This window comes from Zootoca vivipara, chromosome 2, assembly GCF_965207765.1.
Source record: "Zootoca vivipara chromosome 2, rZooViv2.hap1.1, whole genome shotgun sequence".
NCBI lineage: Eukaryota > Metazoa > Chordata > Lepidosauria > Squamata > Lacertidae > Zootoca > Zootoca vivipara.
Genome location: NC_142584.1, coordinates 108,108,967 through 108,126,425, shown reverse-complemented (window position 1 = coordinate 108,126,425; position 17,459 = coordinate 108,108,967). Strand labels below are relative to the sequence as shown.

The window sequence follows — 17,459 nt, the reverse complement described above, 5'->3', positions numbered from 1 at the left end:
CAATCCGTTCTGTCTTTAAGAGTTTTATTGTGCATCTTATTTACAGTGCGGAGATAACAGGAAACATGACTGCCTAGTCACTTTCAGAACTCTGCAATGGCGCCCGTCTGTTTCTGCGCCAGCATAATAGCCTGGGCACCCCAAAACGCCGCCCCCTTGCCCTACGTCTGGGTGCACGCCTCACTTCAGGCGCCGGAAGGAGCGCTGCCCCTTCTTCCTCTTGCTGACCAGGTCGGGGCAGGGGCTCTGTAGCGTTGCTGAGCACTTCCTCCACTGTTTGCTCATGGCTCAGACACCTCACTACGCTCTCCCTCCCTTTCCGCTCCATTCCTCATTCCCTCCTCCAGACCCACTGCTAGTGCTGTCTCTTGGCGAAGTGCTGGTCAGGATGACTGGGGGAGGCTCTCTGTACGGAGTCCCCTTGACATGTCAAAAAGGATTTACATACCTTAAATTGTTCTAGAATTAAAGCGGTATAAGCCAGGCATCCCCAAACTGCGGCCCTCCAGATGTTTTGGCCTACAACTCCCATGATCCCTAGCTAAGAGGACCAGTGGTGAGGGATGATGGGAATTGTAATCTAAAGCATCTGGAGGGCCGAAGTTTGGGGATGCCTGATAAGCGAATGAGACTAGATCAGGGTAGACTGATGCATACAGGATGTCAAGTCAGAACTTAATTTCTCAGCTGTTGGGAACAGATAAGCACACTGCTGGTGACGTCACGCCACCCAACCTTGGGTGGAGCAAAATCACCCAGCTTCCCATGCACACACAACCCCACCAGGCGAACTTTTGGGACGCTGGAACTAGATTGCTTCGGTTTGGTCTGGTTCGACTCGGCATCCAAAGTGATAAACGTCACATGACCCATCCATGTGACTGAAAGGGTCTATGCCCCGTGGTAAGAACCCGAACACTAGAAGGAAGGCTTTTCAAATACCTCACAAGACGAGGGAACTCAGACCTCCTGCCACTGAACATCTGCCTCCTCTCTCTTAGGTCTGATTATCCCAACAGTTTTGACAGTGAGAGCCTGGTGAGACAACCTTATATTTGTTTATGTTTTGCTTAGACTTTAGGAATATAGAAAGCATAGTGCTGATAATGCCAAGGTTGCAGGTTCGATCCCCGTATGGGACAGCTGCAAATTCCTGCACTGCAGGGGGTTGGACTAGATGATTCTTAGGGTTCCTTCCAACTCTGCAATTATATGATTCTATGATCTAGCCCAGCATTTCCAACACTGACTGGCAGCAGGTCCCTGGGGTCTCTGCCCATCTTTTGTTGCCTGATCCAACTTAGCATTTATGGAAGACACGTTACTCATGTGTGCAGTGGTGTGTGTGTGTGTGTGTGTGTGTGAATGCTTTTTGTTGTTTTTTTTGTTTTTCAAATTTTTAAATTTAGTTTTACATAATGATTATACCCAACAAACATAACAATTCCAAAGGAAAAAGAAAGAAAGAAAACAAAAGCTTCTCTCGTACCTGATGTGACATCCCTGAGGGTAAAGAGTCACATTACACCTGACATGCATTGTACTACAACTGATACCGAGATCTTGAACTCGCACCTTGATCTCTTTACAGAGGACAGGTTGTTGAAATTCACCAATGACTTTTTATTGCATGACTGTTTACTTGCATTATTGATTGATAGAAGGGAGATCTTCACTTTAAAAGTGTTATTGTATTCCTGTTTATGTTGGTCTCTAAGATATGTTATAAAATTATTCCAGTCCTTAATAAAAAATTGGTCTTCCTGATTTCTGATCTTCCCCGTCATTTTTGCCATTTTGGCATACCGTATATTCCTGCATATAAGACTACTTTTTAAGCCAGGAAAATATTCTCAAAAGTCGGGGTCATCTTATACGCCAGGTCGTATTTCTTATACGGCGAGTATATCCCAAACTCTATATTTTAACTGGAAAAGTTGGGGGTTGTCTTATATACCCAGTCGTCTTATACGCCAGAATATACGGTAGTTCATCAAGTTGGTCTGCCATTCTTCTCTGGTCGGGACTTTGTCTTCTTTCCATCTCTGGGCTAAAAGCATCCTTGCTGCTGTTGTCGCGTACATAAACAGTCTTTTCTTCTCTTTTGGTAATTCCATACCTAGAATTCCTAATTAGAAAGCTGTTTTTTTTAAAAAAACTAAAGTCATCTTAAACATTTTTTTCAATTCATTGTATATCATTCCCCAGAATGCTTTTACCCCCCCCCCCACATGTCCACCACATACCTCCCCACATGTCCACCACATCTTTCTTTTTACATTCCCAACATATATTTGAAGCGGTTCTATACATTCTTGCTGATTTACTAGTTGTTCTAGATACCAGCGGCACATCATTTTCATATAATTTTCTTTCAACGTACAGCAAGCTGTAAATTTTAAATCTTATTTCCATAACTTTCCCCCGTGATAAAAGCTGTATATAAATACTTTTTGAGTCCACATTCCTTTGAGGCCCTTTGGTCGGTCCCTATATTTGGGCTGGTAAAATAACTTTTGAGGGTGCAAGTCCCTGGGTGCTTCTGCAAACTGGCCAAATTCTGCAAGAAACTTAAGCTCTCTTATGCAAGGGAGAATTTTCTGCAAGTCAGCCTTCTCTCTCCTTCAGCCTAGGGAGCTACGCTTGCAGCTCCACGAAACGCAAGGCATAAGCGCTCAGATGCCAAATATCTGTCACAGTCTGGAGGCACCCACTGCTCAGAAGGGCACTGGAACACACATCACTGCCAAAAGACCCAAGCCTTCGTTTGACCCAAGGCCCCAGGAACCAGAACGGTGGCGAATAAAAATGCATTCCGGTTTTCATACTACTGTCATTTTGAGGGGCCCCGTTGCGTACTGACTCAAGGGATTCAGGTTTGTAATTTCAGAGCTTGTAATTGGAGGTTTGTAGGTTTGTAGGTTTGTAATTGGAGCTGGCTGACCTGACCTGTTTACTGCCCAGGATTTGAAATTGTTCCCTTAAAATGTTCCCTCCTTCCACATGGGTCACTGTGGGTCGCACTTGTGCCTGTCGCTCCAAAAATCCCCTCGGCCTCCTTGGTGTTGACATCCCTCTGTTATTTAATGTCTGCTGGCCTTGGCAAAACCAAGCTGGGCCCGATTTAGCCTGCTCCGTTAGGCAGGATGAGCACTCTTATGCCTCAAGCTCCCTCCTAGGACCAGTGCTGAGCTGAGCTCCTCTTTCAGTTCGTTGCCGGTTTCCTTGGGAGCTGTCAGAACCGACCAAATCTCCTTGGTCTGAGAAAGAGAGAAGAGAAGGCCTGAGGTTAGGGTGGGAAACTAGGATTCAGCCAGGAGCCCAACTTTTCCCCTAAACCGGTTCGAGAGGAAGTCGAGAAGGTGAAATTCCAGGTATGTCACCAAGAATTTGTAACAGCTTGATGTGAGGGACAACTAAAGGTAACAGTGGAACATTCTCCAGTAAGAGCTGTTCGACAGTGGAATTTGCTGCCAAGGAATGTGGTGGAGTCTTCTTCTTTGGAGGTCTTTAAGCAGAGGCTTGACAGGCAAATGTCAAGAATGCTTTGATGGTGTTTCCTGCTTGGCAGGGGGTTGGACTGGATGGCCCTTGTGGTCTCTTCCAACTCTATGATTCTATGATTCTGAGACTTCACTCTGTTGTTCTTTCCTTACCGATCTTTTTTCCACCTCATCCTCACTGTTTTTCATGATGGGGTTGGTCGCACCTCCTTTATAATTTTTATGTTGGTGTCCTAACATAAAATGTTAAGCCTTTATTTGTTGTAATTGTAATTATTTGTCATTAGGCGGGTCAATTACAAATGGAACGTAATTAATGAAATGTAATAGCGATGCTTATTTTTGTATTATTTTAACTATTTGTTTTATTACTGTAGAATTTCCAAAAGAAAGCATTTGTAAAAATTAAAAGAAAAATTTAAAAAATTATAAGTTGCATTACTGAAATAAATGCACTTTTCGACGATATTCTAATTTTCTGAGTTTCACCTGTAAATGGGGTCGGACTTAAGAACACAACATGCCTTATACCAGGCCAGATATTTGTCCATCTAGCCTAGTATTGTGGGTCTCCAGCAGAAATCTTTCACTTCACTTGCTCTCAGATCCTTTTAAACGTAAGATTGAATATGCAAAGCAAGTGATCTACCCAAGAGCTGTGCTTCCCACACCTGAAAACTGCAGGTTCTCTCCCCTGAACTCCTCTTCCACCCAAGCTTGAACTGACCAGTTTCTGTTCCTACTGCTCACCCTCGGCTGAAAAGGCTCTTGACGCAGGAGCAGCCAGAGTGGTGCCTTCCAGATTCCTTGTCCATTGGTCATTCTGGCTACGGCTAATGCAAGCTGGACGCGGGTGGCGCTGCGGTCTAAACCACCGAGCCTATTGGGCTTGCCGATCAGAAAGTTGTCAGTTCGTATCCCCGCAATGCAGTAAGCTCCCGTTGCTCTGTCCCAGCTCCTGCCAACCTAGCAGTTTGAAAGCAGGCCAGTTCAAGTAGATAAATCTCTATACAATTCCCGTTGTCTTAAAAAAGCAAATAATATTTTACAGGATTCATCTCATCCTGGATATAGTCCTTTTGCACCGTTGCCTTCGGGCAAAAGATTCAGAACAATTAAATCAAGAACGAATAGATTAAAAAACAGTTTCTGTCCAATAACCATCTTAAATGCTGTAACGAAATAATATTATCTTGGGGAGTTGTGATGGGTGTGTATGTATGTGTGTGTGTGTGTGACTGTAATTGTGTTTTTGTTTTGTTTTTATGGGATGGCATTCAATTTTGTTGTACTATGTACAATGACAATAAAGCATCTATCTAAATAGGTGGTGGGAAGGTAAACGGCATTTCCATGAGCACTCGTTTCCGTCACGGTGTTCCATTGCACCAGAAGCAATTTAGTCATGCTGGTCGCGTGAGCCGGAAAGCTGCCTGTGGACAAACGCCGGCTCCCTCGGCCTGGAACGAGATGAGTGTTGCAACCCCATAGTCGCCTTTGACTGGACTTAACCGTCCAGGGGTCCTTTACCTTTTAGCTTAATGCAAGCTGTAGTCCAAAAACATCTTGGCTACCCATGCTGTAATACAACCAGTTTACAATTATGCTCCCTACTAGACATGTAAGATTTTTCTCCTCCTCTTTTTTTCTAGCCAGCGTGATGGATGCACACTCTCTAATAAGTCCCAGTGGGGAAAGGGTTTGTCTGATCTGCTTGAAGCCTTGCCAAGGCCCAGCCACGCAACCCTGCGGGCACAGCTTTTGCCCGCCGTGCTCCAACCGATCCAGGGCGGATGATCTAAAGGAAAAAGTCACCTGCCCTGGATGCAGAGAAACCTTTCTGAGAAATAAGCCTGACTCTTATGAACCTCTTGGGAAAACGGAAGAGGCCACCCGGCTGACCACAGTGGATGAAACGAAAGAGTCAGCTCAGAGTATCTGTGAGATACACAAGGAAATATCAAATCTTTTCTGTGTTGAGGATCAAGCCCCACTTTGTTCAGTCTGCAGAAAATCCCGGGATCATTCATCACACACTGTGATTCCCAGATGGGAGGACAGTTTTCCAAGATCAGAGCCTTCCAATGCTGGCATTATAGGATACCCGAACACTGTGCCTTGCAACAAAGGAAACGGTAAAGAAATATGGCATTTTGTAACGAAAAGTGCATGACTCGTGATATCCTGAAGCAAACATTATGGGAATTGTTAGATAAATGTCTGGAAGTAAAAACCTACAGGTTTATCCTCACGCCGGCATATGGTTCCATGCCCGTCGAGGGGAGGGAGATATACCAGGGCAGCTTTGCAGAACTGGTTTCTTTTGAGGTGGAGGTGGGGATTCAACTCTGCAAGCATAGCTCTTCAAAGGTTCGCAGCACAAAAACGGAAAAAATAAGTCCCCACCGACAGTCAAAGAATAGCTCACAAAAATCTGGACGGTAGCAGCGGTGTACGAGCTTCCAGAATTGATTAGAGCAAGTGAAGGCAGACAAGAAAGAGAACATTTTAAAGATAAACAGAAACCATGCATTGGATTTAGAACAGGCATAGGCAAACTCAGCCCTCCAGATGTTTTGAGACTACAATTCCCATCATCCCTGACCACTGGTCCTGTTAGCTAGGGGTGGTGGGAGTTGTAGTCCTGATTTAGAACATAAACATGGTAGTTTTTTCTAGGTAGTAAAATGTTTAGTATAATTATAGTGGCACTCCCCCCCAAAAAAGAAGAAGAAGAAGAAGAAGAATTGCACTAATCCGGGGATTCCCAGACTATGGCCTGCAGACCACTGAGTTTAATTCAGGGGGTTCTGCGGCATGTCTGTGAAGAACAGTGGGGTACAGTAGATCCACCACCCAGAAGGTGAGCAGGACAGACCAGAAGCAACAGGGGAGAAGTCACTTAAAAGGGGTGGAGAGGATGAGAAGTGAAGTTGATGGGAGGCTAGAATTAAGAAGCTTAATCTCGATGCAATTAAATAGTGAATCTAGTACAGGGATCCCCAAACTGCGGCCCTCCAGATGTTTTGGCCTACAACTCCCATGATCCCTAGCTAACAGAACCAATGGTCGGGGAAGACAGGAATTGTAGTCCAAAACATCTGGAGGGCTGATGTTTGGGGATGCCTGATCTAGTACCTAGCACAGTGCATTGCAATTGCTGCAACAGGCAGATGTGAGCCACTAAGACCGTCGGCATTTTTCAAGCGGCCAATGGGGGGGGGAACACTGGGAGCCTTTGCACTAATCAACTTATTGGGGGTGGAGAGGGAGGAAAGGATACAGAACATCCCCCCCATTGATTTCATGCCTTTTTAAAGGGAACTATACTTGTGTATCCCTGGGTGTTGGATCCAGTGGCGTAGCATGGGTTGCCAGTGCCCGGGGCCACGTGGAGGGGTGGGTGTGAGGGAGGGAAGCAGACAGAGTATGCATGCATATTCAACTGCCTAAATAAGTGTGCATGCACATTCAACTGCCTAGCGGCATCTGCGTCACCACAGCTGCAGAGATAAGAAAATAAGAGTTGTTCCAATGTCTGGAGAGGTCACTTCCTAGTTCTCATGGATAAGCTGTTTTCAACAGAGCCCAGCAATGGAAGCAAGCAGCTGTACTGAGGCAGCACTGGGTGTTGAAATTTTGCACTCCTAATAATTTTGTGCCTGGGTCAAACGCCCCTGTGGCTTCCAATGCTACACCACTGGTTGGATCAGAATAGGAAATCTGGCATGTGACATCTGTTTGGGCATGGAGTCCCATAGCCAGTTAAGGTTCCATGCACAGAAAAAAGCCTCCTTTCTTGCACATATGGTCCCTAGCTGGATCAATGTGAGCATTTTTTTTATTCCCAAACAGACAGGGTGAGCAGATTCAAAAGCAGCATTAGTTGCAAAGCACAGTCTCCAAGCTCTCTCAGTCACTGTGGCGTGATAAACCGGCAAAGGGCCCCCGGACGTTTCACGATCTATTGATCCAGAGCTTCCCATGCCTTTATACTCATTTGCTGCCACCAACCAGTAACTCTACTGGTACACATATATTGGATCCCAGTCAGGTGAAAGGTAAACCAAACAACTAAGTTTATTTAAGATGATCACACAAGCAAATAAATTCTTCACAGTTTCTCAGGTACATTTGCTTAAACTTATCCTTTCCTATTAGTTCCCCCAACGTCCTCCTGACTCTGAAATTCCCTTCTTAATTCTCTCTCAGACTCAGCACAATAGCTCACCTCTCTAGCTCTGTTCTAACCCTCTCCCCCTCAACTCTCTGACTCTCTTCCTTATATCCTCCCTGCTTCTGCCTACTGAGCTCCTATTGCCTCTTCACTCTCCCTTACTAATTAACCCTTGCTGGTCCCCTAGAGGTAAAACGCCACAGTCACCACCAAAAGTTTAAACATTGCCCCGTACCTGATCTCACTGCTTACCAATGACACCTGGATACATAAGAAAATACGTATCCGGATAAAATGTTTCTGGATATGAATACATATCTGGACAAAATGTTTCCAACGGCTGCAGAAGATAAGTTCAGAAATCATTGTCGGTTTGTGTTTTGCCTTCAAAGGAGAGGTCCTTGGTGGGAATGAGAAGAACAACACAGATAAGCTCATGCAGCTGATCGAGCCGCAGGTTGACTTCAACTTGGAGGAAAATAAGGAAGAAGGTAAAAAGCTTTGCTAAGAATGTCAGAGCCACATAGCTCAACATGCCACTGGGGAGAGAAGCAATACGCCAGGAGAGCTCTGTTGGATCAGGCCAGTGGTCCATTTAGCCCAGCATCCAGATGCCTATGGGAAGCTGGGAAGCAGGACCTGAACACAAGAGCACTCTCCTCACTTGTGATTCCCAGCCACTGGTGGTAGGACATAGCCTTTGTTCCTCATAGGAAAAGGCTGCCTCCGAGCCTTGCTCGTGAGCATCCCATAGGCACCTGGTAGGTCATTTTGGATAAAGGGATACAGGACTTGGCTGAGAAGCTGCTAAGACTCTGATATGGAGGAGGATGGGGAAAGACTGTAGAGCATATCTGCATGCAGAAGGCCCCAGCTTCAATCCTCAGCATCTTCGGGTAGGACTGGGAGAGACCTCCCTCTGAAACTGGACGGCCTCTGCCAGTCATTGTTGACAAATCTAGATGGACCAACTCTGTGTAAGGTAGCTCCTGTGTTCTGTTTTGAACCAGCTGTACCACAAAGGCCAGCAGTGCAAGGCATGAAGGTGCTGAGCCCAGACCTAGACTCAGACCCAAGGCAGACCAAGACCCCTTGAGCTAGAGCAGGCCGAGATGGGACCCCCGTAGACAGCCCCTTCAAAGCCACATTCCTCTGAAGAACCCTTGTACAGCCTCTGGTTCCTGCTCACCAGCACAGGCAACGCACAAGGTGGGAACTGACTGAGCATCCAGGTCAGACTACTGCACCTTTGAAACACCTTCAAGAAGGTGGTTGGCCCTGGGTTGTATAGTTTGGCCCAAGAGGGATTGAAGTGTGAGCTTCAGAGCTTGTTGGAAGAAGTTGCCTGCTTGGAGCTACCCAAGGGTCTGCAACTCCTTCAGGTAGCCTGTCTATTGATTTGCTTGCACAAAACTTATGCAGGGGTTCGACTACGGCTGGTCTTTATTGAGCATTTGTTCTGGTTTGCTTATGAGGCAGTTATACAACAATGAGCAATCCTGATTTGCTTGCGGGACGTTTAAACATCTTCATCCGCTCCACACTTTTCATTGCATTGTCCCATTGCTTTCCTAACAGCAAAAACTCTGCGTTGTTGTTGTTTTGTATAGTTCCCCCCCCCCCCAAAAGAGAGAAATCAGTGTAATAAGATATACGCAGCATAAAGAGAGTGATACAACTATTCACAGCTCACCTCGAGTCTGAATGTTTTTAAAGTGATTTACTGTGCTCGGACAACAGCGCACTGCAATCCACTCTTAATTGCACAAACCTACATTTCTGGTATGTGCTTGAATTCCTCCCACAATATTGTGACGAACGGGAGAAACCCTAAGCTATTGTTAGACATCTGACACAACTTGTCAGGATTTGGCCACTGAGAAAGGAGAACTGGCCCTGGCAAAGCAGAAACCAGGACTCTGTCACAGAGGCATTTTGGGCCTCTGCTTTGCATTCAGCAGGTGCAAGTTTCGATTCCCAAAATCTCTGGGCAGGGAGAAACCCTTGTCTGAAATCTGAAAAGCCACTGCCAGTCAGTAGGCAATACACTAAAGCCTTCTGCAGAGCTCTCTTTAGTCTTCTGGACCTATGGAGTTCTGGGTTATGGCATCAGCCTCCAGAATAATCTGCCAAGCAATCAAAATAACTTTATTTTAATTGTCAGCGGTGGCCCCCTGGTTCTGTAGAGTGCTCTCCCCAGAGACGCTTACCTTGGGCTGCCTACATTGATGCATTTCTGGCGCCAAGCTAAGTCTTTTTTATTCTCCCCGGCCTCTTAAGCAATATAATATTGTGATCGTTTAAACCAGGCATCCCGAAACTTCGGCCCTCCAGATGTTTTGGACTACAATTACCATCTTCCCCAACCACTGGTCCTGTTAGCTAGGGATCATGGGAGTTGTAGGCCAAAACATCTGGAGGGCCGCAGTTTGGGGATGCCTGGTTTAAACCATCAATCATAGCATTTAACAGCCTGATGTTTTATTATTGACTCTGCTGCTATGACAATTGGATATGGGGCTCATGAGATTGTTTTAGCGCTTACTAGGATTGGATTTATGTGGCATGGCTGTCTTATACTCTGCCTGGTGGTGGTGTTCCCTGGGTTTTGGTATTATACTGAGAGCCAGTGTGGTATTATATTGAGAGCCAGTGTGGTGTAGTGGTTAAGAGCGGTAGACTCGTAATCTGGGGAACTGGGTTCGCGTCTCCACTCCTCCACATGCAGCTGCTGGGTGACCTTGGGCTAGTCACACTTCTCTGAAGTCTCTCAGCCCCACCCACCTCACAGGGTGTCTGTTGTGGGGGAGGAGGGGAAAGGAGATTGTTAGCCGCTTTGAGACTCCTTCGGGTAGTGATAAAGCGGGATATCAAATCCAAACTCTTCTCTTCTTCTTCTTATTGTATTTTTAAAGTCATATTGGTTTCGCATCTGTGTTCGTTGTTGCTTTAGTCGCACATCACCTAGGGAGCACATACGGAGTGGAAATTCGGGCACGCAGCAAAAGCAAGCGAGCAAACAAACAAACCCAAACCCCAAAGTAAATAAATAAGCAGAGTGTGTTCCCCTTCTTCACAGGCACTGCAACAAACTCCAGGGTCCAAAATTCCATGACATGGATCCTCCTGGTACTGTTCATCATCCAGATTGTGGGCTTGGTGACAACAATATTCGTTTTCACAAGTGAGTGGGAAACAACCAAGTATTGTCAATAGATTGGTAATTGTTGCAGCAACAAGCTCATAAATTATTATATTCGCTTGCTTTGCTATTAGCTAATTGGCTTCCTTTGATGTTACCCTTATCTGCGGGACTGGGGTGCTGGGCTCTGAAAAGCCCAGGAAAGGGGAGCTATCTGTAAGATTTGGGTATTTGCCACCTATGACCTCACCTGGGCAGATGTCAGAGACCAGGCTAGGAAAGCTACTCTGGTGGGGAATGGTGGGAGCCTCCCCCTCTTCCTGCTCCTGACCAGGATCCTGAAGCTGTCCAGGAGCAGTGGAGCAGTATAGATTTGGAGCAGTGGTTTGCAGAGGGACATAGTTTGGAAGGCAACAGCTGGGCAGAACTGAGTGGGGAAGAGCTAGGAGAAGAACAGGGAGAGAGAGAATTAACAGACTCCCTTTCTCTGGAAAGTGTCCCAGCGCTCAGTCTAAGGTCAAGGAGAGCAGATAAGGTAGCTATGCAGAAGGCCAAATGGTTGTGAGATCAGGTTGCCAGACGAGGAAGTGACAGGGGTGGCTCAGAGCGAAGTGGGTGGAAACCTTAATTGGGAGCACCTTTCCTCATAGCTGCCAAGTTATCCCTTTTTTTAAGGGATTTTCCCTTATGCTGAATAGGCTTCCTCGGGAGAAAAGGGAAAACTTGGCAGCTATGCCTTTCCTCCGAGAAGGGAGTCTTTGTTCTTTCTCTGTGAACATTAAACATCTCTTTAACTGGTAAGAGACTATTTTCGCTTTGTTCTGCTTATCCACAGCCAAAGGGAGGGAGGAAGTTGTTTCCCCGAAGCCTGACAACAGGTGAAGAGATGGGAAGCTCTGGCTAGAGTGACGTGTGCTGCTTTGTGTATACAGAATGTATGAATGTTTGCTTGGGTGTGGACATGCCATCTTCTTGATGCGGTGCCGGTCCTGAATCTGTAAAGTAGGCTGATTTGCTGTAATTCTGCACCTCTCTTTAATAAAGCACTAGAACCGATCACTCTGGCATTGTGGACATCCTTCCTTGGTATCCCTGCACCCAACTGCTCCCAGGAGCCCTCCTTTGGGACTGCGGTTCAGGACAGTCATACAATGCATTCATATAATGATCAGGTAGAATAGCAATGGATGGGAGCGAGTACCATGAGGGAGGAAGTTACATGACAACTGGCCAGTTGCATTGTGGGTGGTGGGGAATCTTTGTGTCTCCTGCCATGCCCCTTGAGTTCCTCAGGAAGTGGACGGGTTTCTATAACAAATGAAACAATGATGGTTCTCGTTGTCAGAGGCTAAAGTTGAGCTTCCAGCCCCTTGTTGCCCATCTGGCTGGATCGTGAACCAAGGGAGCTGCTATCACGACTTGCAACTGGAAGGGTCCTGGGATACCAGCCAGCGCCACTGTTCCTCGCTCAGTGCCTCCCTGGCTGTGGTTGCAAACTTGGAAAAACTGGTAAGAGAAGGTGCTCAGATTGCATGCTTTATACTTTTTTAAAGGCTTCATTTCAGAGCATGCATCCTGTTAATATGCAGCAGTAGCCAATGTGGTTCGTTCCAGGTGTCGTCTGACCACAACTCCAACTGGCTGGAACTGATGGGAGTTGGAGTCCAGCAATGTCTGGAAGGCATCACGACAGCAGTTCCTGCACTGCTATATCCAAACTGGAAGATGTGTCTTCAGTTTTAACGTTTCAACATGTGGGATGTGATACATAAGTAGCAGTCAAGTACAACATTCCTTGTTTTCCTAGAGGGGACATGCAAGGGAATGCTTGGTCCAGCTAGTCGGAACTTCCTGTTTCCTCCTGGGCTGGGACATACTTCCTTTGCATGTGACTAGAGGTGGGCATGACCTTACCTGTCCAGGTAACAAAAGGACAGGGCACGCAGCACCCTCTCTCTCTCTTCGACTCTCTTTTTTACTTCCTCCATCTTTGGAGCAGCTTTTTAGCTAAAGATGCTCTGTTGACTTCCAGCCAACAGAGGACGCTGGGATTATCCCCATATGGGATAGTTCCACATGTATATACTTTGTAACTAAGTCTACCTTCAGGGATCCAACTGTGAACTGATGATGATGTGAGTAAACGTCTTTTATTTACAGTACTTCACACAAGATTGTGACGTGTTTATTCTTTTAGGAGGGATATAAAGGGGACTTACCAGGAACATACAATTCAATACTGATTTGTATGATATTGAGAGGCTTAAACAAGCCTGCAACTAGCTACCCGTTGTGTGTTAAAAGGGGAATGTGAAACTCTGCTAAGTATATTATACGGTATAAACAATATTAATAAGGATATTGATATTAATATAAGGATATTAATAAACAATATATCCTCTCCTGCCTCCCTGAATATTCCCACACAACACTGGATGAAAACTTCTCTATGTCACCAAGCACAATAATCTATAATTTTTATCTTTAGGAGGTGTTTTTTTTTAGCGTGTGTGTGTAGACGCACATGTATGCACACATGCACAGACAATCGTATACCACTTTGATAGTATGAAATCGTGGTATTTAAGAATTTTGATCAGTCCAACAAACAAACAAATATGTGAGCTTGGTCCCCCGTACTCCCGAGAGGAAATCTAGCTATTATCTCTCAACTCTGGTCTGGTTTTCATATAAACACATAATATGCATAAATTTGGTAGTTGGCCCAGTATTTAGTTATTTTTAAGTCATGTCTCTTGGCTATCCTAAATGTACAAAATCCAGCCCTGAAACATTCTGAACCCCACATTCTCTCTCTTTCGGAACCAGAATGTCGCCATGCAAGACAAAGGCCCCTTTGACCACTGGGTTGGCCTCCTCAGAGAATCGGGAGGGAGCTGGAAATGGATCGATGGGACAGATTTCAACAACCTGTGAGTTCTTCATGCCTGAGCACCCACAACTGGGCAACTGCTGACATTCCTGCATTTCAGCGGGTTGGACTAGATGACCCTTGGGGTCCCTTCCGACTCTACGATTCTATAATGCTATGAAATGACACCCTTGGGGAGCTTAGCTTAGTCCCCACCATACATCCATTGCACCATCAGCTAAAGACTCTTGTTCTCAACAGCCATTTGCTAGACATCATTGGGAATTGTGCTTGGTGGCGTTCTTGTGCTGTTTCGGTGTCGTTTGTTCTGGTGTTGAAATACTTTGACAATTTATAAGCTCCTCCACAAATCCTGTTCAGGCAGCATACTTCCTGATTTGCTTACTCAAAGCTTACGTAGCGGTTAGACTATGCCTAGTCTTGATTGATCAGCTGTTCTGATTTGTTTACGGACCAGTTGTACCGCAGAGAGCGTTCATCCTGATCTTTTTGCAGGGTGTTTACATGTCTTCCTTTTCACCATTTGTTCGCCCCACACTTTTCAGCACATTTCCTAACCACAGAAAGGGAGGGGTATTTTTTCCGTAATGGATTGGCTGTGCTAGGGTGACATTTAATCTGCATGGACTCCGGAAACCTAATATCTGGTGAGTGCTTGAATCCCGCCTGCAAAGTAGTAACAGACTGGAGCAGGGGTCAGCAAACTTTTTCTGCAGGGGGCCGGTCCACTGTCCCTCAGACCTTGTTGGGGGCCGGACTATAATTTGAAATATATATATGAATGAATTCCTATGCCCCCAAATAACCCAGAGATGCATTTTAAATAAAAGGACACATTCTACTCATATAAAAACATGCTGATTCCCGGACTGTCCGCGGGCCGGATTTAGAAGGCGATTGGGCTGCACCCAGCCCCCGGGGCTTAGTTTGGGGACCCCTGGCCTGGAGGCATTCATAGTGGGTTGTGTAGTTGTTGTTTAGCTTAATAATAATAGTAAAACTAACAACAACAACAGCAACAACACCCTGCCATCTAGCTTGTTGTGCTCGCCCCAATCTCTGAATGGCAAGAGGCACCAATGGTTACCAGGGTTTTGTTTTCTTAGGTCAGTGGGAGTTGTGGTGTCAGTCTAGGATATACCATATGTGATCTAAACCGCTGAGCCTCTTGGGCTTGCCGATCGGAAGGTTGGTGGTTCGAATCCCCGTGACGGGGTGAACTCCTGTTGCTGTGTCCCAGCTCCTGCCAACCTAGCAGTTCGAAAGCATGCCAGCTTTTCCGTCATGGTGTTCCATTGCACCAGAAGCGGTTTAGTCCTGCTGGCCACATGACCCGGAAAGTCGTCTGTGGACAAATGCCGGCTCTCTTGGCCTGACAGCGGGATAAGTGTCACAACCCCAGAGTCGCCTTTGATTGGACTTAACCATCCAGTGGTGCTTTACCTTTTTACCTTATATGGTTTTATTGACACATATATTGACACAACCTGAGCACATGCTGGAGGGGTTCACAGCATTAACACTCTTAGCAGATCTTGCTTCTCCATCAGGTTTCCCAGGAAAGCAAAAACGACAGCTCTGAGTGCAGCGCAAAGCAAAGCAAGCAAGGCTGGGATGTTTTGCCCAACATGGGTCTCGAACACATGACCCTGAGATTCAGAGTCCCACGCTCTACCAACTGAGCTATATATAAGTAAACTAATAGTGCATGTCGCTTTGGGCCTATCGGTTGGGAAAGCAGCTCTGAATTTTCGCAGGCAAACAGCTGTATTGTTTACGTGTCTGTTTACTCTCCCTTTGCAGTTCGGAAGTGGAAGGCGTTGGAGACTGCGCTTTCCTAAGCAAGGGGGTCCTGAACAGTGCAGACTGCTCAGCTGAGAAGAAGGGGCTCTGCAGCTGGAAAGCACAGACAAGAAGGGGATCCCACAGCCCTGTTTTGGGACGTGAAACTTTAATAGCTGACCGTGTGCCAAAGGACCTTTCCACGCTTTTACCTTGTTCCTAGCTGCCACTCCCTCTGCGTTTGTGTGCAGTGATAAATCAGTCACCAACCCAAGTGACCAAGCTCGCATCCTAGAGGGTAGCTTCCCTTTGGGGATTTGAGCACGCGATCAATGCTTTCTCGTGGCATTGCTGCTATGAGAGCCAGTAAGCCGAAAAACCAGGCGATGCAAGAAAACATCCTAACGCATTCTGTTTTTAGAAATCTTCTTGTGTCGTTCTTGCAGTTGCAATCTTAAGCATAACTTTCTTGAGAGTCGGTCCCATTGAACTCAGTGGGGTTTGCTTCTGGGTAACTATGCAGAGGGTTGTGTCTCTGTTTTAGTGCAGGCACTCTCTAATCAGTTTTAAGAATAATGGCCTTTGATGAAGATGACCGCCTCAGCTTTCCTTTTAGATGAAATCATGGGCAGGTTTGTGGTCCCCAGGACAGAAGGTGAAATTCTTCAGCAGAGCACGACCCAAATCTCAGCCACTGAATGGCCAGTGAAACAAGTGTCAAGCTGCACCAGTTCTAAAACCTTGCAATCCTGAGATCAGTCCAGATGTATTTTGGACCTGACACTCAGTTGCTGAATGCATAGGTTAGAATTAACAGTTTTACGCTTCTGTCGCGAGACAGAACGTTGGGTAGTCAAAGTTTTCCAAGCAGGGAGCGGGGAATGTTTCTTCCCTGACTCATACAGAAACGCTGGTTGGGAAAACTACTATTTAGCCCTGCAAGTAAGATATTTATATCGCTGTTGGAAGGGAAATCAGGGTGACCTATATAGTAAGAGCATAGAAGAAGACAGAATCTGCTGTTCGTCGGTGTGGGACAACCAGTGACATATTTCTGCGGCAGCTTTATTGCTTTGTAACCTTTGCTCTGGAAGAGGGAGCATTCCCGAGAAGCAATCCCTGCATGGGCCACGCTGGCGGCCCATGTTCGCTATCGTATTTACGCATGTGGCGCATAGCTGGAATACTGCACATAGATCCAGTATCCATTACGGAGGCTAGCACGACAACACAGCCCTCTGCGAAGCTGTTTGCAGACTGACTCAGCCCGGGAGGGCGGAGCTAATAAAAGCAGCACTACCAAATGTCAGCGCCAATCTTTCTCCCTCTGTGCATGCACATTGTGTGTGTGTGTGTGTGTGTGTGTGTGTGTGTGTGGTCTGTGTGTGGTCCGTGTGTGTGTGTGAGAGAGAGTGTTTGTGTGTGCATTTGTGGTCTGTGTTGACGAGGAAATTATGCTGTTCTTCGGGGCCTTGGTTCTTGAAATTCCTCCTTTTATATCACTGCGAAAGGATCTAGAGTATAGCGTCTAGATCAAGGGAAGTAATAGTACCACTGTATTCTGCTCTGGTCAGACCTCACCTGGAGTACTGTGTCCAGTTCTGGGCACCACAGTTCAAGAAGGATACTGACAAGCTGGAACGTGTCCAGAGGAGGGCAACCAAAATGGTCAAAGGCCTGGAAACGATGCCTTATGAGGAACAGCTTAGGGAGCTGGGCATGTTTAGCCTGGAGAAGAGAAGGTTAAGGGGGGATATGATAGCCATGTTCAAATATATAAAAGGATGTCATATAGAGGAGGGTGACAGGTTGTTTTCCGCTGCTCCAGAGAAGCGGACACGGAGCAATGGATTCAAGCTACAAGAAAGAAGATTCCACCTAAACATTAGGAAGAACTTCCTGACAGTAAGAGCTGTTTGGCAGTGGAATTTGCTGCCAAGGAGTGTGGTGGAGTCTCCTTCT

At 46.2% G+C, this 17,459-nt stretch overlaps 1 protein-coding gene across 5 annotated transcripts; it reads left to right on the top strand.

Moving 5' to 3' along the window:
* The first annotated feature begins 753 nt into the window (after positions 1-753).
* LOC118081328 (uncharacterized) lies at positions 754-16,806 on the top strand. 5 transcript variants are annotated; one of them, XR_015948498.1, is made up of 8 exons: positions 754-1,038; positions 5,156-5,638; positions 8,073-8,171; positions 10,760-10,864; positions 12,168-12,331; positions 12,437-12,957; positions 13,652-13,755; positions 15,519-16,806. XR_015948498.1 is itself a non-coding variant. In XM_088663443.1 (8 exons), exons 3-8 carry the CDS (start codon positions 5,164-5,166, stop codon positions 15,718-15,720), a joined length of 1,149 nt encoding a protein of 382 aa, XP_088519569.1. In that variant the 5' UTR covers positions 926-1,038; positions 2,629-2,876; positions 5,156-5,163; the 3' UTR covers positions 15,721-16,806. The 5 variants fall into 5 exon arrangements, 3 of the variants coding, with proteins under 3 accessions (XP_034963689.2, XP_088519569.1, XP_034963688.2); XM_088663443.1 differs by lacking the exon at positions 12,437-12,957 and adding an exon at positions 2,629-2,876 and having other exon boundaries at positions 926-1,038; XR_015948497.1 differs by lacking the exon at positions 754-1,038 and adding an exon at positions 3,111-3,374.
* The last annotated feature ends 653 nt before the right edge of the window (positions 16,807-17,459 follow it).